The sequence below is a fragment of the Polyergus mexicanus genome, unplaced genomic scaffold, assembly GCF_030449975.1.
Source record: "Polyergus mexicanus isolate NDT 795.1 unplaced genomic scaffold, iyPolMexi1.0 SCAF_18, whole genome shotgun sequence".
NCBI lineage: Eukaryota > Metazoa > Arthropoda > Insecta > Hymenoptera > Formicidae > Polyergus > Polyergus mexicanus.
Window position 1 is genome coordinate 5512787 of NW_027223338.1, and position 26621 is coordinate 5539407.

At 39.7% G+C, this 26621-nt stretch overlaps 1 protein-coding gene across 1 annotated transcript in view; it reads left to right on the forward strand.

The window, feature by feature from the left end:
- Pxb (pxb) overlaps positions 1-26621 on the forward strand; it is a 354537-nt gene that overhangs the window by 256380 nt on the left and 71536 nt on the right. Inside the window, 2 exon segments of the mRNA XM_070310439.1 lie at positions 20416-20506; positions 20508-20594. Coding sequence (XP_070166540.1) covers positions 20432-20506; positions 20508-20594 — 162 coding nt within the window. The 5' untranslated portion in view covers positions 20416-20431.

A 26621-nucleotide genomic window follows, 5' to 3' on the forward strand; every position in this document is an offset into this window, starting at 1 on the left:
CACGGCGAAGGGAGGAGACGGCCAGACGGCTCTTTGTGCCGACTCGACAAGCGTCTCGCGGCGATAACGGCGATCACGGGGTGGGATTAGTCCTTTCACGGAACTTTGTGGCTTTCCTCGGCTCGCTCTACCATCTTTACCATCGGGAGCTCATTTTTCGAGATCGGTGACGACCGTGTTAAAGCGTCGCGCGGCGATATTTTTTCGCCGAGAATTGGCGTCGTTAGCGCGGGGTGAATTGTTGACGGAGGTGGTGCAGCTCTGTCACGCCGCGGGCGGAAACGTGCGCGGACGGAAAATCATCCGCGGCGGGGAAATGCTCTCGTAGCGAATCGACGACATCGTGTCTCACCGCAGTCGCAGCCGGATTTTTAAGGTAAGCGAGAGCAGCTTTTTTTTCGTCACATTCTTCGTGTACTCGCCCTCGTCGTCGTTGTCATTAACTTATTTTGGAAACTGTAAGAAAGGCAACGACTGTGTATATATGTATCGGGTGAAATAATCGTCAAGGATGATTAGCTCGCATTTCTCGTCGACGAAACCGTATATGAAGGGAGAAATGGAATTAATACAAAGTTTATATTCGAGAAACGGGAAATGGGCAGAGAATGACATGTCTGTTTGCCGGTTGCGAATCGCTACTGTGGGAAAAGAAACTTGAAGTTGTAAACTTGAGATCGCGATAACGCGTGATACGAGAAACCTAGAGATTAATTTTAGATTCGATACACAAGAAAGATGATTACGTACCTACTCTCTTAATAGATATATTACGTCATGGCATCTAAATTGTAATAATCGCAATCCAAATGTCTTTTTTTTTTTTTTTTTTTTACCAATCTATTTAAATAGAATAAAAATCTGTACAAATAAAATGGAAAAATAGAAATGGAATACAAAAAAAAATAGAAGTTAATATCTCATAAATAATCTACAAATAATCTATAAAAATAAAATGGAATAAAAATAGAAACTTTCGGACGCAAAAAGCTGCCGTTTTTAAGTTGTTCCTTCGAAACGAACGTTCATTCTTATTCGGGATATTCGCGGTTTTGTGGGGGAAAAAAAAAAAAGCCTCGTTTGCGAGAAAGGGGGAGGAAAAAAAGAAATGAAAATATTCTATATCGCGAGCGTGCGAATTACTCGCGCGTCACGTGGCGAGTTTCGGAGCGTGAAGATCGCGCTCCGCTTTTTCGTAACTGATCCACCTACCATCGTCGCTGTCCTCCTTTTTCGCGCGCAACCCGGTGCAAAGAGGATTACCTCGAATCCGTTCCTAAAAGCATCTCTCGACGGACGACGATTTTCATCGCGAGAGAGAGAGAGAGAGAGAGAGAGAGAGAGAGACCTCTCCGCGCGCGGATGACCGACCCGTTCCGCGCGGATTATCGCATTATCGATCGAGGATTTGCGACATCCCGCGCGGGGGAAGAAATGTGAAATTATTTATTTAATAATCGAAAGAGAGAATTGACAATATTAAATTTTAGTGCAGTTCCTAATTTTTTTATCAATATTAAAAATGATGTGTACAAATCGTATCTTTCGCATCTCAAGCATTGTCGTTTGAAAAATAATTCAATTGGGAGCGTTAATGCGACGTATAATTAAGAATAAATGTTTACGAAATAATTTGTAGACGCTCGCGTTTCCGGTTCGTTTCACGTCGCGGCTTCGATAAAAATCACGAGCGATCCTTCCAGCGTGCGCTCGCGAAGACGTGTTTTCTCGAGGGAGAGAGAGAGAGAGAGAGAGAAGTCGGTGTGTCGGCGATAAAATTTTACTGCCGCTCGTACCGAGGTTTTAACGCATCGTGGCCGGGACATTCTTGCACTTTTCATCGACTCCCGCGGCAGGCATCTTGACGCTCGAACGAAATTCGGAGAATCAGAGCGCGCGCGTCGCCCTCATCCTCCGTAAAATCCAATACAGTCGTGAAATCTCGCTCGGATATACGATTCGTTTGAGAAATATAATCATTTCCGCGAACTCTCTGCCGCGTTACATCATGCGCCGCCCTCACGTCGACGTCTAACTCGCGCATTTTTCGCTTCTTTTAATCCCGCGAAAAAACGCACGTGTTCTCGACGATAGAAATTTTTCTCGTCGAGCTCTCTTATCTCCGATCGATTCCGATAGCGGCTATACTTGTTATTTTTTCCGAGTGCATTCCGAGGCGATGAGAATCTTTCCTCGTTCAAATGTCTCACCGTAGCGTTTTCGAAATGGAAGAAATGTCAAACGTACGTTACGCTTCTTCTCGCTTCGCTTGAATTGCAATCAGTTCTTGTTCTTCTGAGTATCTCGGGATATAACGAGCAATTCTTCTCAAGGTGTAACTTATCGCTATTCTATCATAAAATGTTATTTTTCAAAACTCGCACGTTTATATATTATATCTTCTATCGATTTCAAGGAGTTGCAATTTATTTTGTTACTCGCCTCTTATTTTGTTCGTCTATCGTTCATTATTGTTTGTTCTTTTTTGTTTTTGCATTTATTTAATCCTTTTCTAAATTTATACTACGCATCCTGTTGCATTAAATATTTATGAAATCGTCGTTAATTTATTATTTTTGTCCATCGCAACGATGCAGAAATTTTAATCTGCCCAAAAACTTGTCAGCGAGATATATTTTATTCACGCGCGTTCGGAAACGGCGAAAAGATTGCTACACGCATTACATTTTCGATCGTGTCAAATGGCGCCTCCTTGTTATTTGCTCGAGCGCATCCCGGCGATAAGAATTTCTCGAAAGTCTCGACACAAGTTTCCCAGAACAAGTATTATATACGTTGCGCGCGCTTCGAAATCCGCGAAAATCTCTACGGATGTTACAAGTTGGACCGAATCAAATACGGGGAGTCCCCTTGTTATTTTCTCGGAGTATACTCTGGTGACAAGTCTCCTCTCCATCAGCCGCAACATGTCACAGTAGAGTCTGCGGAATGAGCAAATATTACATCGTCGAAGCGAGATTACTTTATTCAGATGCACCAAATTAAAAAAGTAACAATTCTTGTACACACTTTTCTCATTTTGGAATACATAATATTAACCAATAACTCAAATATATTAGATTAAAACTTATAGTATATATAATTGATCGGAAATTTTCTAATCCTTTTCCAATGATTTAGTTTGTCGAAAAATTGAACGAGATTGCATAATTGCAACTTGATGTCGACTGTGACACTGGGTTCTCTTATCGCTTTCTACGAACGGCGTATAACGGTCCGTAAAGTCTTTGTTTCCTTTACCCTTCGCGGATGGCTTCTATTTTTACTCCGAACGACACACGATTCGACGACGCGGGATTCCGTGATCGTCGTCGTCATCGTCGTCGTCGTCGTCGTCATCGTCGTCGTCGTCGTCGTCGTCGTCGTCGTGGCGGATTGTTTCGAATCGGCGATGCCGATATTTTTTCGCGATATACGGTAACGCGATAGCTGAACATCCGCGAATTAAATACCGTTGCCAATAATACGAAGAGGAAAAGGAAAAGAGAGCGTAGAGAAAGCCAGCGCAATCCGGCGAGTAAACTAAAAAGAGAAAAGTAAATAGAGAAAGAAAATAGTGAATCGTAGCGATAAAAATTCGTCGAAAGTTAGTTTCGTAAAAAAAACTCTGCGTCAATCGTAAAGAACACTCGATTCCACGCATCTAAATAACAGAATGTTGTATCGGTAAACCGTAATTTCGATTATAGTTTTATCTTCTTCGAAAAGTCAGATCGCGTTTTTTAGCACGTATACGAGCTTAAAACGCGACGGCAAGCTATAACGAGCTTACATCTCATCGGATTTCTTCTCCGAAAGGGACAGGAAGGAAACCCGCGTCTTTTCTTCACCGTATAAACGCTATTCTTGGATTTAAAGAGAGTTACGACAAGTTACGTACTCTCGACCGGACGGGGGTTGAGCGCGAGATTAATCTCGTCGCGCCTGGAGGAATCCCGGATCCGGGGGGTTTTATAAGTGCGACTGCGGCTGACAGTTATTAGGGACAGTTATGGGTGAGAGGAAAGTGCGGTGGGATGGGTGGAGGGGGGGGGAAGGGAAGAGAGGAAGGGGAATGGGATGCCCGTAAGCGAAAATGCGAGCGAGACCCGCGGCCTCTCGTTCGCTCGCGCGACGTCCGACGCTTACTTTATTCCGGGAATCTTTCTTCCAAACCGACGCGTACGTGATATCGAGCCGGTGTCCTCGCAGAACTTGCAGCGCGCAAATGTTCTCGTGTAGAAAATTATTATTTTCTCTATACCGGGCGCGCTCGTGCCAAAAGCGATTTAGCCAACGACCCCGGAATCGTCCTGACGGGCTCGTGACGGTCAACGAGAGAGATTGAAAACAACGTCGTGTCGCGCTCAATCGTTATCTCGTAAGAAAATCCTCGATCTCGTAGAAGGGGGAAAGTACGTCGAGATGCAGCCCTTGAAAGAAATTAACCCTTAAAGAATCACGAAGCTCTTAATGCATAAAAAAAAAGTTGAATTTATTTTTCAGCTTTTGTTGCACATGATCATTTTCTGCAGATGTCAAGTTTTTTTTTTTTAAGCATTTTGAGATACCTGAAGCTACGACTTATAAGGATTAAAAGACACTAAACGAATTTTGCCAAATGGAATATTCCGTCGTCTATCACATTTTTCTTTCCTATGCATTTTGCAATTACTATATAAATGTCGATACGTAATGTCGAAATTTTTTTTTTTTTTTTTTTACGTACAGAAAAATCTTTGAAACGTTCTAAATTGTAATTACATCCTGAAAAATAATATTTGAAATTTAAATTAACGCACATTCTTATATTAATAATAACTAATAATGACTAAATATTAATTCTATATAATAGGAAAGTTAAACGATCAACTTTATACTATATTAGAAGGAAAAATCTGCAATATCTCAGCAGACGTAACATTGTCGATCTAACATAAACCACAGAATGATGGGAATAGTTCTAGTTCTCAACTGTAGAACTCTGATTCTAGTTAACGAATTCCTGTGTATTTCAACATTTTAAAAATACCAGCGACATAAACAAGAAATAACAGAATATAGATGCATGTGATTAAATTCTGTATAAAAATTTTTCATATATCCATGCTTCCATTTTTCCCACAAATAACCGTATAAAACAGTATCGCCAAAAAATTGAGCGGCGAATCGAAAAATTTTCTGATATTTATAATTTTATGTAGAGCGAAATTGTACACAATGGGTCCATTCTGGTTTGCGGTCGTAACTTTGAAAATACTGGAATGAAAAAAAAAATCAAAGCTACATAAAAAAATCCTTTTTTTTTTTATTTTTCATTTCTGGAGCGGAAAACCATTTACATGCAACGGGCTAATATTTCGCGGGCGTTTTAAAAAACATGTATTTCTATGCAAAATATTATGTTGATGGAAACAAACACGCAACAACCGATAGAAACATTGAACGAATGTGCCAGTTACTGTTCCTCGTGGCTCTGACAACCAGACAAAACGAAAGTGCAGCGACTCGACACGAGGTGGAGGCACAAACCGATGCACGAAGCTGCATAGACGCGCACAAATTGCAGAGAGATGCTCCCTCTGGAAAATAGAAAATAAGCATCGCTTAAAACCGATTATTTTATTGATTTATATTGATATTTTCAAGAACAAAATACGTTGTTTGTATATTTAACGTAAATATATATATATATATATATATATATATATATATATTTTTTTTTTTTTTTAAATCACTGTGTGATCAAAATACACGAAGAACTTGATTTTAATTTAATCAACTAATGTATTCGTGTTGCGGATTCATTTTTCGAAGTACGTATGTGATACATCACGCTAAGGTTTTCCTTACGTTTGTTCGGATTAATGTTCGCGTAGACGAACGACTTGCTGAAATTTCCCGTATATTCGCTATATCGCGTAATTCATTACGAATTTCATGCTGATCATTTCTGCATTTATATACTACTGTCCGACAGAGCTGTATTAAGAATGATTTAGCTGTGCAAAATCGTCCAACATACATGTAACACTAGTAGAAAAAAAATATTAAAATTATTTTTTACTATTTACTATCTTTTTATATGATACAATATTTTGAATCTACGATGCAGCTTTAAATCATCAAGATTACTGCTTAAAGTAAACTACCTACCTATTTATTTAATTAAGTATTAATATTGATAAGAAAATAATAAAAACGAATCAAATAATAAAATTAATCAGCACATTAAGATAATAATAATAATATCAATGATATTAAGATAATAATAAATTTCAATAATTTTTCTATGTCAGGCTCTTTCGACATATCGCATTAAATAAAACTCCTGCTGATTTTGTGCGAAAAGAGAACCGGATTGAATAACTTTTAATATAGGAATGGTCATGTCACACGAATAATTTCGCATCAGTTCGTCTCTGTGAAACGTTGCAAACTTCCTCGTCGCGACACGACTCCACTTAAACCGAGTTTACGGCGGACGGCGAACCAAGTAACGTTTACCCGATGGACACATCAGTCCGGGCTTTATCGCTCGTTAAGCCCATCGCGATTAGTGTCCCTGGTCCTCCGACTGCCGACCGTCTCGTCCGTCCTTCTCTTTCTCTCCCGTATCCCTCCCGACCACGAGAGAGGATACTTTTACGAGCGGCGAAAGTCAGCGAATAACGAACGGTTCCTACGACAGCGAGACGCGAGTTTCGGGTAGCCGGAAGTTCCGGAATATGAGACCGCGCGTTAATGCGATGTGATAAAACTTTCGTCTCTCGTCGCTCGTCTAACGTTTCACCATCGTTTTCGCGGACGCATCATCGACACCTCGACAGATTGACATTTTTTTTTTTTTTTTTTTTTAAGTGTCGAAAATGCTATGGACTCAACGATAAAATTATTGGTAATTTATTATTGTTTCTGAAATATCTCTATGCGCTTTAAAATATCTCTATAAAGGTAGGAAAATGAATGAGAATTAATTTTATACGCGTGCAAAGCGTTGAGATATATATATATATATACACATTTTTTAAGTGGCGAAAATTGTGAAAGCGGTGTAAATTCGCAAAAATTAATCTCTCTTTTTTCTCTCTTTATACATTTATTATTATACTTTTTTTATATTTTTTATCTTAGTTTAATTTCTCCCTTTTTTAAAAAATCTGTTGTTAATTTATTCTCTGTATTTTTGAAAAATTGATGTTCTTATGAGGATAATTCTCATAAATGTCTTAATTTTTTAAACGTAGAAAATATTTAATATATTTCATAATTCCTTTAAAATATCTAAGTCTTGGAGATAGACAAAAGATAGACAAAGAAGAAAGATTCTTATCCATTAAAAAGCAATTTAAAGTTTCTCTCTTGAAAGATATATTGTTGTTCACCTCGAGGAGCTCTTCTATTTAAATGTACCTTTTTCAGATGTATAACTTTTTCCGAAACTTGAGATGAAAGGCTCGGATAGCCTCATTATTTATGTATCTAAGAAATCACAGGTTGCTGAAGCATTCCTTGAAGGTGTCCCTTAGCCCGCCCTCCTAACGTAGCATGCAAGCTTGCCGAAATCGTTTCCATTAAAGGGCGGGGTGTCCGGGCTTAATAAAGTACCGGTGAGAAACCCGAGACACGTGCGTGCGAAAGCTTTCCTCGTGGACTTGCGGGGGTAAAACTAAGAAGAAGAAGAAGAAGAAGAAGAAGAGATGGTGCAGGGAAGAAACTTACGAGGGTGGTTTAACAGCGTCTTGAGGGTGACGGCCGAGTTTTAGGTATCCCGTTACCTTCCCTTTCGACGCGCAGCTCGAATTGAACGATCCCCGAGAGGAGTTTGTAACTTCTAGCCGACGAAGATGGCGGTTTTAGGCAATTCGATCGACATCTTGACGGGAGGGTGACTCGGATGATCTTCTGGTGATCGTTATTACTAGCTACAACAGTATCGTCATATATGTTTAATTACCGCTTGATAGACTCTTGGCGAAAATAAAACGGAAGGAAAATATAATTTAATATATATTAATTGAAATTTTTATGTATAATTATAATTCTTTTAAATATAATAACTGATTAATGCAGGCAGATTGCAATGCTCTTTGAGCTTTTTCTCTTCTTATAATAAAGTGTTTGTTTAAAATGCGAGCGGAAATTAATATATCGCGTGAACAAAAATAGTCTGCTGGAAACATATAACATAGATTGAGATATCCCTCCTCGTATTTCGATAACGACGAGGGTTCGCCAACTTTGTTTCTGCACTTTCGTGAGACCTTCGACCACTTTCGCCACCCTTATTCGCCCTTTGAGCTCTCTACCACCGGTAATTGCGGGGTTCGAGATGGGAGTATCGACGTTCTCTCAAGGGATTATCCGACAAGATTGCCAAAATATCTTGACCTTGATTCTCTACGCGCGAAATTCGTTTCAGATTATGAAAAAATTCTGGTCACACGCGACGATATATTTTTTTCTCCAGTCTTACTAGAGGAATGAAATCCAATCAATCTGTTAAAATGCATTTGTGATCTAAAGTAGCCCGAAAATTATCAGGCACATCGCGATTAAAAGCCAATTGATTAAATTTTATTAGAATTTATGTGAAATTATTTTAACGCAAGATATATGTATTTATTTGAATGATAAAATTTTCTCAAAAATTTCTTTTTTCGTCCCCCCCCCCCTGAAAATTTATACTTTTATTTCCTAGGGCTTTCGATTGTTTATCGTACGAATAATAATCCTCTCTCGATGTCGCGCCACGTTGTCCAGATGCCCGTCTGGACCGGATGGAATATGAATCGGTGATACCTATCAATGGTTGCGACCTATCGAGATTTGAATCTGAATGGTCGGCCATTTGACCACGCTGCGCGACGTTATCCGTTTCAACAAAAACCAACACGTTTTATTAGCGACGTAAATAATTGCGAACATTAAACCTTTATCCACGTCATTTTTCGGGCGAATTTTTTTTTACGACGGGTGTATATATGTATACATATATAGCTTTTGTGTTGAATTTTAATTTTTGAAAAAAAAAAAAAAAATGATTGCGGCTGGAAAAAGTATATATTTGACGGAGGGAAACGAGAGAGCGAGTTAATAATCGCTTTCGACAGAAAAATCGCAAACGACGCTGTTGTCGAAAACAAAATGCGCCGGTCCGATAACGATTGTGAAACGAGAAACGATTCCCATTAAAAAAAAAAAAAAAAAAAAAAAAAACGGCGTTTCGCGATTCCGATTTTCAAAATTTCGATTTATGTAACGTTCAATGTTCCAATATGCTCCGAAACTAGATTTCAAGGCAAAAACATAATTCGTAATCTATAATATCTTAATGTGTATAAAAAAAGAGTAGTAAAATTTACACAGAAGCTATTATATAAGATTTAAGATTTAGATGAAATAAAATATTGAAGTAACTAATATTTTTATATAATCAAATAAACAAAATATAGATAACATCCATTAATAATCTAGAATACAATATCTCGCGAATCTTGATTATTTTCTATGTTTAACTCGGTGACTTTTCGAATATTTATCGATCGACAAATCCAAAGGAAATGCTTTATTTTCCTTTCGATCATGCCTCGATTATCTAATATTATCAAACGCACGGAAAAAGAAATCGTTCGTCGAGACGATCGCGCGTAGAAAGAAGACACGGAGGATCTTCCCGAGGAAAAGTTTCTGTCGAGCACGTTTTAACCTCTGTATACCGGAAATGGTCTTCTTCTTCCTAGTGACGGTGACGGGCGGTCGGAAGAAAAGTGTGTTGGAAATGAAAAGAGAAGAAGGCCCGCAGACGCACGCATCTCTCCCGCAATTGTGATGATGCGGGGGAGGAGGGGAAATTGCGGAAGGGGATATGGATTATTTCCCGGGTGGGGGGGAAACCCCCCCGGTCGGGTGTAGACGTTATTTCTAGATGGCGAAAACTTTTAATAGCTTTCCGATAGCTTATATTGGTCGGGCTTGTAAATAATTTCATCTCTCATATCGCGCTGAATTTTTTCTCGATTCCTCCCCTCGACGCCCGCGTTATCATTGACCTCTCGCCCCATTGACGGGAGCTCCTGAAAGTTCCTCAAACTTAAAATTCGTATAGGAATGAATATTCAATTTTTTTACGAAACTTTGACAATTGTCAGATAAATATACAATATATCATGGAATTTATTATGACTATTAATTTCACAATGATGTTTATTGAAATTTTTTGCGAGGAGAAACTTGACCGCAAACTAGAATATCGTTTAGAAATTTGATTCGTACCTTATCAAACGTCTCAGTCACTCCAGTCCGTTAAAACGCGATTTATCGGTATAGGCGCAGAGACGGACGATAATAAAGTCAGCCGCGGTCGCGAACAGCGTCGCGAAAAGACGCGCACGTAAATCCGTCGCGTTTAACGGTCCGTAAATCTGCGAGGGCAGATCGAGAAACGGCGGACACCTACGCGCTGTAATTTCCGCGCGTAACGCACGCGCGCGGGAGGGAGATATCCTCTCGTCGTAAATAATACGCGCGTCGCGACATCGGCGCCGTTTTAATTTCGACCGTGTGCGAACGCGCGGGAGATCGCTTGTTCCTCTCGGAACGTTTATTGATATTTATCGCCTGTTTTTGGCAAGATGTCTCTCCAACTTAACGTCCCTTCACCGCGTTCTAGCATTCTCGTGATCTTCCTCTCATCGTTGATTTGCTAGAAATATAAGTGTAAAGTTTCTCTCTGAATAGTTCGTGAAAATCTTAATCGAAAAATAAAAGCGTTAAAGGAGAGATATACACATAATATTCTCATCCTTGTCTTTGATGTTTCTTTTTTATCTTGAATAATTTGTCGTTAGTTGAAGTTTTTCTTTTTTTCTTCTATTATTTTACTCTGGTAAAAATAATTCTCTTGATAATTATTTCTTATTTTAAACGAATAAAATAATTTCTACGCAAAATGAACGTTGAACATTACATATTACAACGTAAATAATTTACATTCATAACAGACGATAGATAAATTAGACGGAGATTGGTGATTCATCCGTTGATAACCTTTATTCACATCCCTATCTCTTTACGAATGATACTAATGGCGAATGGTGTTCAATGTCATCCTCTCGGCGCGCGTATCCTATTTCCAATCGCGCGAATAAATATCGCGGATCGTTCGCGTCGGTGTGGTCCATCGGGTTGAAGTCGGGCTAACCGGCTAGCTCCTAAGGCTGCAAAACGAGTCGCGAGGAAGGACGGAAGAGAGACAGACGTCTTTGGGAGACGGAGGAAGAACGTCGTTCTTAGGCGCGCCGCGGTAAGAAGGACGCGAGCTTTCGTGGATCGGAGAGGAGAAGATTAACATAGAGATGAGGTCGCCTTGAGTCTTTTCCGCACCGGAATTATCTTCTCATGATCCCCGACGTTCCTTCGTCCCATCTACCCGGTGTACTCTCCCGTCTGCGTCTATCTCTTGCAGCGATTCTAATTTCAATGATATACAGACGTGGAAATTTGGAATTAGAGACAAGCGATAGAAAATGAAATATTTTTCATACCTAAAATCCCCTATAAACGCCTGACAAAGTTTAATATTTCGGTTAATCTTGAATCTTTTATTTCGATATTTTATTAGCGAGTTGTTCCACCTATTCGTTTAATCTTGATATTTGGAATGGGGGGGGGGGAAACAGAATGATTTAAAGAAATAAACTTTCATTGAAATGTACAGTCGCGGAACACCTTATATACGCGAGAGAACGCAACGTATTTACTAAGGATGTAGTACTTATATCTCTACTATACGGGATGTACTATGTGTATAGAACGAAACGCGTATGTAACGCAGCTGCGTTACATTGCGTAAACCGTTGGTGAGATACCCGTCATATTGCTCTCATCGCGATTATGTTTAATAAATAAAGCCGACTAAAGTGTTAAAACAATTTTCCTAAGCGCAAGATGATGGGGAAACTCTTTTGTAAATTATATATACTTTAAATATAAATCAATTAAATTACGTTTAATTTATATTAATAAATGTTAGTATTAAAACTAACACGATTAATTGAATTAGTGAGAACGATTACGATTCTATTATTATTAACATTTTAAATACATTCAATGTATCTATATGACGACTAATTTATTAATCGTGTAAATAATTGTTAATTATCACAAATCATATCAATGAATGGAAAATTTTGCAAAATATTTCAAAAGAGACGCAACGCAATTATAATTCTAATAATTTGTAACTCGTAGCCCGGCATTTATCGTAAATTAACTCTGTTTATCAAATTTATGATATTATATAATGTCGATGAATAATGATAACTAATAATAATGATATTATGTAATATCGTAAATAATGATAACTCGCGTATGACACATAACATAACTTCATTACGTTAATTTCACGATGGCGGTTTAATTTATATATAATTCTCATTTTCCGCATATAATTATTGTTGATATAGTAATTATTACCAATTTATTCTAAAGATTCAAAAAATCGTCGAAAAAAGAGAATTCCAACATATATGCACACACACATATATATATATCGTGCGTGTTATTTAAATAAATTTCGAAACGTCGAATGAAAAACCATAACTCGGGATGGTAAAATTTGACGTTTGGGACATTGGCGCATAAAGTTTCACGTTTATTCGGAGAGTGATCTCTTATCTATCGTAGATTTTAGGGAAGGATGGAGGAGGGTTTGCAACCGCATGTGGCTTACTATTCATCTTTGTGAAACGTTCCCCCTACAAAATTCCCCCTCCGTCTCACCTTCCGGAATGTCGCTTCACCGAGTTACCGGAATGGTACACGCGTGATCGTATCACCGCTGATTGCATTACCGTTGCTGTTTGCAAACTGCAGTAATAACAGCGGTGCATTAGCCGTACACGGGCAGGCAGCCTCCACCCTCTTTTCGGCCCTCCTATTTCTCTGTAGTTAGTAGCGCTCGTATCACTTAACTAGGAGATACGAGCCGAGTGAGCGAAGCTAATGCTGAAATAATGCGACAACTAGCCGTTTGGCTCGTTTTGCGCTACCGCAACACCGGAAACGGTCACGAGGGTCACGCAGGAAAATAGAGCCACAAACGTTCTTTATTCGTTTCGTTTGGATTATAAAGATCCCGACGCGATATCACACTCGCGTAATCTCTGTAATCATTATTGAACGTCTGCGTTAATTATTATTTACATCGTTATATCGATTGTCTTTCTTGAAATAATTAAAGATTATTATCGATATACACTTTTTCTATCGTAGAAAAGATTTTTGAATCTTAAAGCTCGATAAAAGCACACAACTTGTTTAATTCTCACTAATTCCGTCAAATAATTTTTTTTACTTTAAAAGGAACGATCAATAAATTTCCGTTTTGCCCCGGAAGCGATTCACGATTTGTAGAGAAACGAGCAGCGAAAAAAAAAAACGGAGCGGTCTCTTTCGGAACGGAATTATTCATATGTATGTATGTGTGTGTGTGTGTGTCGTTTCGGTCTGAAGAATTCTCGTCTTCTTCTCCGTCTCCTCCCCCTATCTTGTGCGTCCGCTAATGACTGTATTTGCCCAATTAACGGCGGCGAGCTCAGTCGGACTCGTTATTTCGGCAGGAAGGCGGCGAACGAGATTAACACTCCGGTTCCTGCGAGATTCTCTCTCGTTTCGATGTTTCTCCTCTCTCTCTCTTTCTCGTTCTCAATGATGCCCGTCGTTGAATCGACCGGGGTAACGCACTCGATTCCCGCGTGCTCCCGATAAAAGTTTGTTTCGTGTGTCTTCGGCATCGTCGAGCGAGTTAACGTCCAATTAAAGGAGTTCCTCGTTAGCGCAGCGGGTGGGCAGGCGACGACGACGATGCCGGCAGTTCTCTTCTCCCAAGGTGCCCGTTGGCACTCTGTTGACACTCGCAACTCGTATCTGGAGAACTGCTGGTAGTCAGAATTCTCTTCCCGCATTGCATCTTTCATGTACAAATTAATGCCTTCGCGGGCGAATTAATGAATCGAACAATACGAGATGTATTATAAATATAAGAGATGTAACCGATATAAAAAAAAAAACTGAATATAAAATATTAGATAAAGGATTAAAAATATTTTATTTAGAAATGTAAAATTTTTAAATTGTGTAATTTTTAATATAATAAAATTATCTGAAAGTTAGTCACACAAATAGTTTCGAAATAATGGATCGGCGTATATAAAATGCATGCTATATTTAAGCATGCGCTCTTCATAAGCTATCATAATATCGAGAGAGAGAGAGAGAGAGAGAGAGAGAGAGACATATACTATGTATATATGATAAGTTGGGAAATTGACTGGAAAATTTGTTTAATTTATTAATAATTAAATTCTGTTAAAGAGGAGTGAATTATAATACGAGCGACGTATTTTCGTTATCCCGGGAATCTGTGAGATTAAAAGTTCAAGAAGCCCCTTACTTTGCGATAGAAACACGATTAACTCGAAATACAATTCGCGGAAGCCGAGAACGGGCCCGACTGAATTATTGCTGCGGGAAGAAAAGTCGGGGTTATTTCCCCCGACACTCGCGCTCCGCTTGAAAATTTGCAGCCGACGACGACGTCGGATCGGACGTCACGGCGCAATAACGCAATTATAATCATCAACGGTGACGTCGCCCAAGTTTTCGTCTTCGAGAGCGAACACGGTTTTCCTCGAATTCGCGAGGTCAAACTCGTCCGTTCAATTTTTCTCCAGAAGATCTTCCTAAATAAATCCACTTTTATTAAACTTTATTAAAAAAAAAAAAAAAAAGCTCTTAACGAAGACGGGTTTTGAAAATGTCAAATGTTTGATGTCACGACATGATGTCGGAATCTCTATCGAAGGATTTGATAAAGAGGAAATATTATTTTGTCGTATGAATAAAAATCTCGATGATCGCCAAGATAAATCTTGCATAATATTTATAAATCAGCAAAGAGATTCGAGACAACATTCTCTTAATTTCACACGAACAAGAATTCGCATTTATCCGAGAATGTCCGCGACGGACAGTGTCCGTTCTCTTCTTTCCCCCTCGTATATCATCGCGGGACTTTGCTTTTTTCGTGGCGATTACGGAACCGAAATTTCGTCGGAGCCCAACTGGATTAATGCGGGGCTCCTCTCCCCGCGACGGCGTTTTCAGCGGCATTCGAGGTTAGTTCCGGGGCTAATCTGATTACTTAACGTCGAAACTTAACAAGAGGACCGACGAAGTTTCCTCTCGATGCTCGCCGCGCCTCTTCTCTCCGCGCCAACTCCTCTCCCCTCTCCCCGTTTTTCTCCCGCGGGATTAAAATGACTTAATTTAAACTTCGTAACACCGCGACACGGACGCCGCGCAAAATCCGCCGATTTTATCCTTCGTAAGGCCAGTCGCGCCGCCCGCATTTAACGCAGACTAATTTGAACGTCTTTATAAGATTGTATAGGGAGGACTCGCCTCTCTTTACCGATCCCTTTGCCTCTGCCTTTCGAAGTGATTACCGAGAATAATCGCTTAGTCTTTCCGGAGAACGCCATTTGCCTCCTTTGGTCCTTCCTCTGGAAACTGAAGAAATTCCCTCGCGTTTGGAACGTCTCGAAAATCTCCCTTTTGCGACGCTTCAAACAGCCGACAGAGAGTTATTTTCTCATTCGTAATTTTTGACAATTATACGCACAATCGAAAAGATACTACTGATCTCCCTTTTTGAATTTAACTTTTACGACATTCCATCCACTTTTATGTCGCTACACTTTTTTTTTACGATTGCCGAGAAATGAAAAGTTGAAAATAATTAAAATTAAGAACTTCCGTCTTTATCTACTATCTAATCGTCATCCGAAACACAGGAACAAGCGAAACCCAGAGCGAGAATACTGAAAACAGCTGATATGACTCGCGGTGTCGCGCGATGATCATAACTCCTCGTTGCTTCTCGCAGAGTTTGCACAAGGCGCGGAAAAAATATGCCGCCTGCCAAGCCGGAGAATTCGCGCCGGAGGAAATGATAAATACCGTACGTGACCGGGTCAGTCGGGGATTTTTCGGGATGAAGAGTGTCGCGAGCGAACTGAATGAGGGAGAGGCTTTATCGTGACAAATGGCCGCGGGACGAAAATTTGCCTAATTAAAACGTAGAGCGCGGTCAACACGGACGTGCGCATCCGGTAGCATACAGAAAAGGGATTAATTCCCCGCGTATGGAATTTAACCCTTATCAGCGCGCAACCGGGGTCGTGTTTTTTTCTTTCTTCCCAACAGCGAGATAGACGAGAGGCAACAAGAGAGAGAGAGAGAAATTACCAGATTGAATTTGTTTGTTTGTTTGTTCGTCGACTTGGAATCGCTTGAAATATCATACAACCTCTTTCTTTTATCTCTTTGCTGCAATAAACGTTTGTGTTTCGCGAGAAAATAAAATTGTTTACAATTTTTCAACTCGAAATTTTTGTATTATAAATCTACTCGAAAATATAATTCTAATTGTTTTAAAAACATTGAACCGGAATTTGTGATGTACATTTGCCATGTAATCTACTTAGCGAGATATTATTAATCGCACAGTTTGCCCAAATCAAAGGGAGAGTCCCGTGTGATTCCGAATAAAGTAAAAATCCCCCTTGTTTCTCTAATAAAATCCTTTCTTGTTTCTCTAATAAAATCAATCATGCACCAATAATCACACAATCGCGCTGCCGCTCTCGCTGGACCGTTTTCTTCTAACTCGATAGCTTCTCGAGGAGTCCGACGACTTGGAACCAAGGTCCAATCGGTAAGAGAGCGCCATTCGATAAATCCCTCGGCAATTCCGTTACGCCGAAAAGAGCCGCGGCCAATCTAGCCTCCGACAGTCGCTCGCTCGGCCAGTCGGAAAAAGCATCCGACCACTTTGCGGTGTCCCCCTTAGTTTACTCGTTTTCTTGCTTCCCCCTCCCCCTCCTCTCTTACCGCCTTCTTTTCTTCTTGCCGCTCTCGTAAGCTCGAGGGTGGCCGGATCTTCTCGGCTCGCGCGACGACTGAATCGATTCTCTTCGACTCGACGCATTTTATTTCTTCTTCTTCTTCTTCTTCTTCTTTTTCTTTATCTCGCTCCCTCTTTCAATATAACTATTTTTGATACGATATATATATATATATATATATATATTTTTTTTTTACAGAATCCAAATATGTGTGTGCAATTTTAAGCGCGCATGCGTTGACGTTTACCTCGAAGAAATATCGGAAATGCCGATGGGACTTTTATTAATTTTGAACTCGTGCATAAAAAATTGAAATGATAAAATAATAATATTTAATATAAAATTGAAAAATATTATTATAAGCTTCTCCGTCGAGAAATTTTTATTTATCTGCAATATTCGAAATATTATTCGCGTTGCGGTATTAATAACGTGAGATGTGAAAAGAGTTAAAATATATTTCTACGATGCATGCGTAATTAATGATATAACTTTACAGATGTCTCTATAGTTTGCTCCCTCTCTCTCTCTCTCTCTCTCTCTCTCTCTCTCTCTCTCTCTCTCTCTCATTTCTGCTGTGTTTTATTTAAATTAAAACTTTGTTTAGACTGGCAGCAATTAATACAAAACTGAACAATTTAATTCGAAACTCTGTTTCTACTTGTAATTCATCATGCCGCGTTCCAGGTATTATCTTCCACTTCATCTTCACTTCGAAGTACGATTAACCACATTCGCCTAACTTTACGAGCATACGCGCATGCCATTCTTTACTCACTAGATGATTCATCTTAATTAAATTAAGAATATCACCCCTAGGAGTAAAAAATTGATTTTAAGGCAAATTAAAAAAAAATAGTTAGAAAATAGTAAAGTACTATCGATCACTTTTTCCACCGTATTTTAAATCATGAGGAAATTTTTTTCCATTCGTGTCTTTATCAGTCTCACATATGTATATCTTGATATAACGACGACACTTTGGAATTTTCTCTTAATAGCACGAAACAATAATAAAAGATATTTTTATTTTTATAGTAAATATTGAATTATATTCTATTACTTGTTTTGAAAATTTTCTCCTCTATGTAAGAAAGTCTTGAACTTATGCGTTTTATATCAAACTCCAAACAATCATTATCGTTTATTGTCGAAATGATGATTCGTGAGAAAAATGAAACTTAAGACGATGATCGTGAAGACGATGGGCGTGTCTCATCTGCATTCGCAATTGGAAAGTACGCGAAAGAAATAGATTTATATCTTCTACTCCCAGGATTCTGTCTGGGGAGGGAGAGGGGGGGGGGGAAACGAATCCTGCTCCGCCGCTGGAAATCCGGCAGCGCCTGATCGGAGATGGGAATTAAATAAAAATCACGCGAGCTGTAGATTTGGACTTTGCGCAGTGGGAAACGAGATGAGCGCAGTGCCCTCGCTGCTCACTCTTCGCTCTCCGTTCTGCATGCGAATGAGAGTAACGGGGACGAGGGGGAGGAAGAGGAGGGATGCGGCGACGAGCGAGTAGAGGGTTGCAAGTTCCTCATCGCCCGCTATGTCGACGTAAAGCGCGTCGCCGTAGCTAAGTCAAGCCAAGAAACGGAACGGAAGGAAGACTGCATTTATTAAACTGAGCGCGCAGACGTGCACCCCCATCTCGGTCCGTCTTTCACCCCACGGGCTCTCTCATTCTGCGAACCTCCTCGACTTCTCTTCCGTTCTCTCTCTCTTTCTCTCTCTCTTTCTCTTTCTCTCCCTAGTCTTCTACCCGTTCGTAATTCCTGGCCGCCGTTATCTCGGTGGAATGAGGTCGGTATGTGTAAAATAGTGCCTCGATACGCTCTTCATCACCGAGTCGCTTCTTTCCGCTCGTTTTTTCTTCCGCTTTCTTTTGTCTCCCTTTTCGTTTCTTTCCTTATTTTATTCTCCGTGTTTACTGGTACTTGTCATTTTTTCCCTCTCCTTTTCTTTTCTCTCTTTCTCTCGCATTCTCTTTTATTTTTTTACTTTTCTTCTTAATTTTCTTATAATTATTTTTTTTCTTTAAATTCTCTTTCTCCCTCTTCTCTTTTCTATTTCTTCGCATTTCTTATTTTTTTCATCTCTCCTTTTTTTCTCTCTTTTTTTTTCTCTCATTTTTCTTTCAAATCATTATCTTTTGCTACGTTACTTCTCATCTTTCATCGTCCTATTTACTTTTTTATATTCCTCTGTATATTCTTTGCTTTTCTGCACATCTTTATTTTCTGGCTCTTCTCGCACATATTCCTCTTTACATCTTCTTCTAGCGCGAATGATGTCACGCATTAATATAATTATACGAAATGTGGAAGGTTCTACTCTGTTCAAAATTTAGATTCGTTCTACGTCCACGGAAATCATTGTCAGTGAAGATTGCCGAAAGTATCGATCGGCCGGCGATCGTGGATGACGAATATGCGCTGAGCGTATCGCATCGCTTCCTCCCCTTTCTTCCTTGCTTTGTAATGCGTACGGTAGTGCGCGGGGGTGCGAGGGGGGCGCGAGACAATTAATCAGCCGGCACAATCGCGCGACTCCAGCCGTACCCCGTGACCGATTCATTACGAGACCTTAATTAAGTCCGCGGACATTAGCATACCGATCACACCGCCATTTTTCTCCCTCGTCTTTGTTCTCCGCTTTTCTGCATTCTTTTGTATGGTACGACGGTATATTTGTTCTTCTGGAATTCACCACCGAATCCGCAAGCTCGAACGGTTTCACCCTCTACCGAGCAAAAAGCAACTCGGATCGAAGAAAGTTCTCGAGAAAAGTTTTCTTGGCACAAATTTAGACTTGAAATATATTCTAGATAAAGAAAATTGGTAATATCGCTGGAGAAAATCTTATTAAATTAATTAGAATCTTTGACAAATGGAGATCGAAATATTTTAAATGAATTCTAGATGTATAGTTGAAAGAAGAAGAATTGAACTTTGAGAGCCAATTCTAAAATTACACATTTACATATTATAAATGACGGAGAAGTATATCCTCGATTAGACGATGCGAAAGGGTTGAAACGAGCGCGGGTGTCCGTCCAGGACGGTTTTATCTTATCACGTGCCGGATGTGGCCGCGCTTTCCGACGTAGGATTCTTTATTGGGCATTTCTCAGACACCTCTGATAAAAACGCGCCAATTTACGGTTCCATAATGGAACCGTTCTCGGGCACATTTTCATTAATTTCACGCGCAAGCGAGTAAAGGTTAATTATTATTTTAAAATTCAATTTTAAAATTCACGTTAATGTCCTTGTGGATATGTTTTCCTAAGTATATCAAATACCGCTTGATGAAAATTTACGTCGGACGATACTTTTTCGAGAAACAATACGTTTTCACCCGTCCTTTCAATCCTTTTTTGCGCTTCCGATTAATGTGTCTCCGTCAATAAGATTAATCGGTGATACTCTCGATTTTTCAGCACGTTGAAGTGGAGGATGGAGGAGCTGGAGACGCTGGAGAGCACGGAGTGCCCGGAGTGCCCCGGGCCGCCCCCTGAGTTCCGGTTGCCACCCGCCTCCCCGGCCACCCTTCCTCACCGAGGGCACCTTCTGCTCGGAGTCGCCCCTCGCCGAACTCGAAGACTGCGTTGCTATCCCGGTAAGTCTGTATTCTCGACTATTTCTTTTTCTTCAATTATTCAACTCATTTGCAGAGTGCTGCACTGATAAGGGCTGATTATATTACCCTCGTCTCTGGAAATCTCTCATTTAACTTTCCGATCCGATCTCAATCGAGAGAGTCTACGTTTGCGAGACATATCTTTATTATAATATTTGACTAAGATTTCTTGGAAATTGAGAGAAACGCGCCAAGAATGTTAATCAGTTCAAATCATATTTTCTTAGCAGGAACATTTTCTTCATTTTACATGATATAAATAAGAGTGCTCTAATGTCATATTTATATACAATGAGAGCAATATAAGGGGAAATAATAATTTATTTGTACATTAATATTTTATATATTATATTTAATAAATTTATATATTAATTAAAATCCTATTTTTAAAGTATATATTCATTTGATTTTAATCAGGATCAGAAATAAATAGTTTAAATATGCACTTTATCTCGTTAGATACTAAGTAATCAATTAATACAATATAATTACCTCTCATTACATAAACATTAAAATATTTTTATATTCTCTAATTATTTTCCTCACTGAATAACGTATGAAATAATTATAGAAATAATATTTAGTATACAGTTTTATATATATATAATATATATATATATATATATATATATATATATATATATATATATATATGAACCTTATAAAGTAGAATATTTCAATTACTATATATTACAAGAGCAATATTTGATTCCTTTTTAGTTATTATATTATAATTTATAATTTTAAATATTACAAATTTTAAAAAGCAGTGGTATCAACGCAGAGTACTGTATCTATTATGTATAATTTTTTTTAAGGAAATATTTAAAAACTCATATTTAAACGAAATTATTTAAATAATTATTACTAGTCCGTATTTGAAATATGCCCATTTCTGTACGTAATATTTCTAGAAAACAGACCACTTTTGTTTTATTTAGGTTGTTTTGACGGGGCGGCCTTTTTTACGGTGCATGAGCGATACTTTATTTCGTCCGAGGGGGCATTAGATAGTTGGAATGACCGTCATCGGTAACCCGAACTGATCTGCAAATCGCCTTTTCTCGTTGGCATTCGTCGAACGACGCGACTCTCTACCATACGTCCGTAACTAACTCCGTAATTCAGCCTTCTTTCCGCGGCTTATATCGATCTTTTGTTCGATCGATACGCGCATTCGAGATTCTTTTGTCGTTTGCCCGCTCGTCGCTCGTACGGAGAATATTTGCGCGCTGTATTCATGAGCGAATATCAGAATTCGAAGATCGACGATCGAAAGTTCCGCGAATACCCGCGGCTTTGAAATATACGCTCAAGTTTCACGATTATTGAAACGCCGACGAAAAAAAAAAAAAAAAAACGCGGGCGAAAAGTTTGAGAGGATCGACCGCGAATACTTAGCCGCGAGAAAAATTATTGGAAATGTGGCTTCTCGAAGATTCTCCAAGATCTGTCGATCTCTTATTTCTTTTATTTCCAAGTATATACACGTATATATTGTTCACGTATAATATTATATAACTCGAAATAAAAAAAAAATCGCTAAATTATATTTATTCTAACAGAATATATTCGTGAATGTAGAGACAAAATTGGCATAAATAATTATGTTAATGCGACTATTATATTTATTTGAGCGAATAACCGAATGAATATAGTGGGCCAAATTTACATGACGTTTGACGTGGACAGCTTTTACCGACGCACTGAATTTTAGTCACGTCCGAGGAACGCTATCGCGATATCGAGGCGTCAAATTTTTCCAACTGTCTGATATACGCGCGCATTTTTTCTTCCTTCTCGTCGCGAGAAAGTCAACGGGACGGAGCCATCGAACGGAGCACTCGGGCGGAAATCCTGCGCACGTCCTATAAGAAATTCGCCGCCAAGTACCGAGCGTTTAATTGTAATTACAATCGTAGAAGCTCGTCAAAGCGCGCTCCTTTTCCCCCGTGGAGGAGATAAATTGGATATCCTGCTGTTATCTCTTTCGATCCGTCGAGTACGCGCGAGAACTGCCCTGAATAATAGAGTATCATGGTAAACGGGAGACGGAGGGAACGGGAAGGGACAGAAAGACACGCTCTGGGCATCGGGAGGGTGGTTGGAGTTAATGTAAAATACATAAACGGAGCACTCGAGCAATTAAAAGCAATCGGCATTTGCCGAGATTTTTCCGTCTTGTCTCAAAGCGTACCTTCCCTCCTTCTCTTCCTTTAAACCTTCCTACTATCAGATCGTAGCTCGTATAATATGTAAAAAAAAAAACCTGTATTTCTTCGGCAATTGCTCATCACGCTAGAGAGCTTTTATTGAGTTTCCATTGGATGTTATTCTGGGGTATTGTTACGTTTTCAATAGCGCGGATGTAAATCTGGTTTGTTCTTCACAGGCATTAATAATTTGTATTCGAATGTACGTGATAGTAACACGTTAATTAATTACGATATTACTGTAACGATAATAATCTCCACGATGTAGCAACGTGAACCGGCTGTTCTCACTTTTTTTTTTTTTTTTTTAAATCGTGTTTTAAATAAATAGAGCATGACGAGCATACACGCATCGAGCGTGATTAATTCTTATTTCGTTCTACATCCACTGGGACAGAGATTACATGCCACAAGAGCGAGTGGAAATATCCAGTTATCGTTGCAAATGCGATGCTTTCAAATAACGCGAGAACGAACACCGGTGGATTAAAGCAAGCGCGAAAAAAAATATTAAAGCGTATCGTGCGAATCTCATACATATAATATTGATACGCGTGCGCGCGCACGCGTGTGTGTATGTGTACCCGCAAATATGTAGACGTACATAAATCAGAGACTGTGTTCTAATATTTGCCGCGTTACGGATAACACCGTGTACGGTACATGCAGCTTCTTTGACCCGCGTTCGCGTGATCTATACGGTACGATGGAACATGAATGGAGCGCATCGCACGGATGGGAAAAGAATTTCAATTAAAGCGCGTCACGCGATTCTATCCGCTGGCCGGAACTCTTTTCCTTTGACGCGGCTTCTCTTCTCGCGTACGGTAACTTAGCACGTGACGCAACGAGTCTCTCGATTCTTCGTCGTTAAAACGTCACTGCGTACGATCGTTGCATTAAAAATATTATCGATCGCTACGAAAGGATTGAAGGAGCAAAAAGCATTATTATATACTGTATCGTAATATTTTTTAATATCTCTTTATAGAAATGAGATAATATAGCAAAGTATTCAAGACATATAATAATCTCTTTAATAATAGCAAATTGCAGAAAGACAAACTGATGTAAGAAATGTAACGGCTTGTTTCTTTATCAAGACACCGATAGTTCTACAATTACGAGCGGTCAAAGGTCATCTGATTCGATAAAGTGAGAAAACGATGATGGCGGAAATCCGGTGTTCGCCCGAGAAGAATAAAAATTCTCGAGCGACGAAACTCGTTACACGTTACATCTTATCGACGGTTAAATCGTGCGCGATAAAAAGCATTAATGCTCGACGCGAACAGCTGGGCGTTACAAGTATAAACGGTGATAAGAATAATCGCTTCTCGGGAGCAATGTAAATAGAGAGGGAAGTCGACCGAGCGCGAATAGTCAAAGCGAGAGAGAGAGAGAGAGAGAGAGAGTTGCCGTTTGGGTATTGTCTCGAAAGCGGATGCGGCCGTTAAAAAAGAGAGTGCATTTGCCACGGGATCTCCTTTCCTCGTCGTTCTCGCCATCCTCGCTTCCCCAAGGTCCTCGTGGTGCACCCACGACGCGATAAAAACGCCGCGCGACTATTAATAGGGAACATGTGCTCCGACCTTGTCGCGCGTCCGCGCGCTCGACCCGTTATCGCTGTTAGCGCGATTTTACATCATTACGGATAATTGGAGACACGTATCTTGCCATTCCTCTCGCGACGATATATATTTCGGAAAGTTAACACCATAGCCTGAAAATAGCCAACGAGATGATGGATTTCATTACATCTTTCCACAGACCCATTACATACGATTATTTTACCGAGAGCATGAAAAAGACCCCGCAGAATTTTAATCACCCTTGAAATCTGTAGGAATTGAAGGAATTTTAAAACTAAATTCCTTAAAATCTTTACACAAGATTTTCAAATGTCGTAAATTCGAATTTTGAAAAATATATCGCTAGAAAACAGTTAATGTTGGAAAGCCTCCTTCTTATGTCTAATTCTAAGCGACTGCATTTGATTCGATGTATTTGTAGGCTGTCTATAGGCTCGTATTTAATATTAAACTCGCGATTGTCTTAATTTCCTTTACAAAAATAAATTACGCATTTTTTGAGACATTCCAAGTAAATTTATTAGGTTAATTGAATTTGAACGCCATTGTTTCGCTCACCGTTATCGAGATATATATGTCCCCCCGTTGCTTAGCGTCGTTAATATTGTTTCCTAAATGCAGTATCGCATAGATACTACATCATTGACTATTCGTAACTGCCGGACGTGCAATTAGCGTATCGGATGATTAATATCGCTTTCGCTGCGATATAGAAGGAGCACCCTCGAGAAATACGTCGAGATAAAATTAATTCAGGAGTCGCGGTCGAAGGTTCGCTTCGTCGCTCGTCCATACTCGCGCACGCGCGCTATTAAATCGCGATCCGATAAAGACATGGCCCGCGCATCCGGTAACTTGCGTCAGCGAATTATTTTGACATCGAGCCAACCAGAATCGAAATTAATTGTTCACCGGATAATAAGACTCTTCACCCCGTTTCCCCCGTTTCATCGCGTGCCGCGAAACGGCAATAAATACGAAACGCCGCGCGATGCGGCCACCGATTGTTAATCATTTTCCATTGTCGTCGCATTGAGTAACGGGTTGCGTAATACCCAATACCAATCTGCCTGCGTTTAATCTCGACTAACTGCTCCGCTGCAGCGTTTCTCAATTTACGACCGTATCTCGGAGGGAGATACGCAACTACGAAACTGCGTCTATCTTGCAAAGACGAGACCCCTGAGTCGTTTCTTTGCATTATTGTTAATCTCGATCATATTTTTTGGAAGCAATATTTTAGAACCTCACCTTCACATATAGAGAATTCTACGTTATACCCGACACCGCGTTTTTTTATGGACTTGACGTCGTCGATGGATTAACCGGCGAGGTGTAGCGCGTACTAGTGGCAAATGCACATTTAACACGACGCAAATCCCCGTCGGTTTCCAGGGAAAGCCTCTCTCCCCCCCCCTCCCTTTCCCCGTGATGGTTTTTGCGCTCTCTCGCGTCTGGCTTTACGGGACGTTAAACGTATCGGGTAAGTCCTTAATTGAATTCTCGCCCCCCCGCGGCTCTTGCGCTTCCGCTGTTGCAATAAATGTTGGAAATACGGTAAACATTTTGTTCATTTGCGATTCTTGAAACTGGAATGACATGGAAACGAAAAAAAAAAGAGACAGGGGATCTTATAAATAAATTTTATAAATTTTATATTTTATATAATCGCGCATATGAAGAGTGTCTTTTTGTCAAAGCTTGTTATTTTTCGCAAGTGCAATTTTGCTGCTAATAATGTGTATCAGGCAGGATAGGATCGTCGAACGCGTCTTATTTTATCCGGAGAAAAAGTTTTTTTTTTTTTCCCTTCTTCAGAACAGCGATGTATTTTTCTCAGATAATCGCAATATCTTTGCCCTTCTCGTTATTCTCGTCCGACGAATATCTACTTTTCGAAAGATGTTACGACCACGCTTACGTAAGGCGCGTAAAAGTTCGCATTTCGCGGACGATTTTACTGCGCGCATGCGGGAGAAGGTGTGTAAGTTGAGAAACGGAAGGAAATAGCGATAAGAAAAGCGGAGCAACAACCGAAGAAATTGTCTTTCTCTTAAGGAAGAAGAGAAAAAGAAGGGGAGGAAGGGGAAGAGTATTGGCCCATTTCGTGAAACTGAGAGGGAGAGCACGACCCCCTTCGTGAAACATTTTTTTTTTTTCCCCGTCTTGCGCACCATCCAGGAATCCCATATCACGGAGAA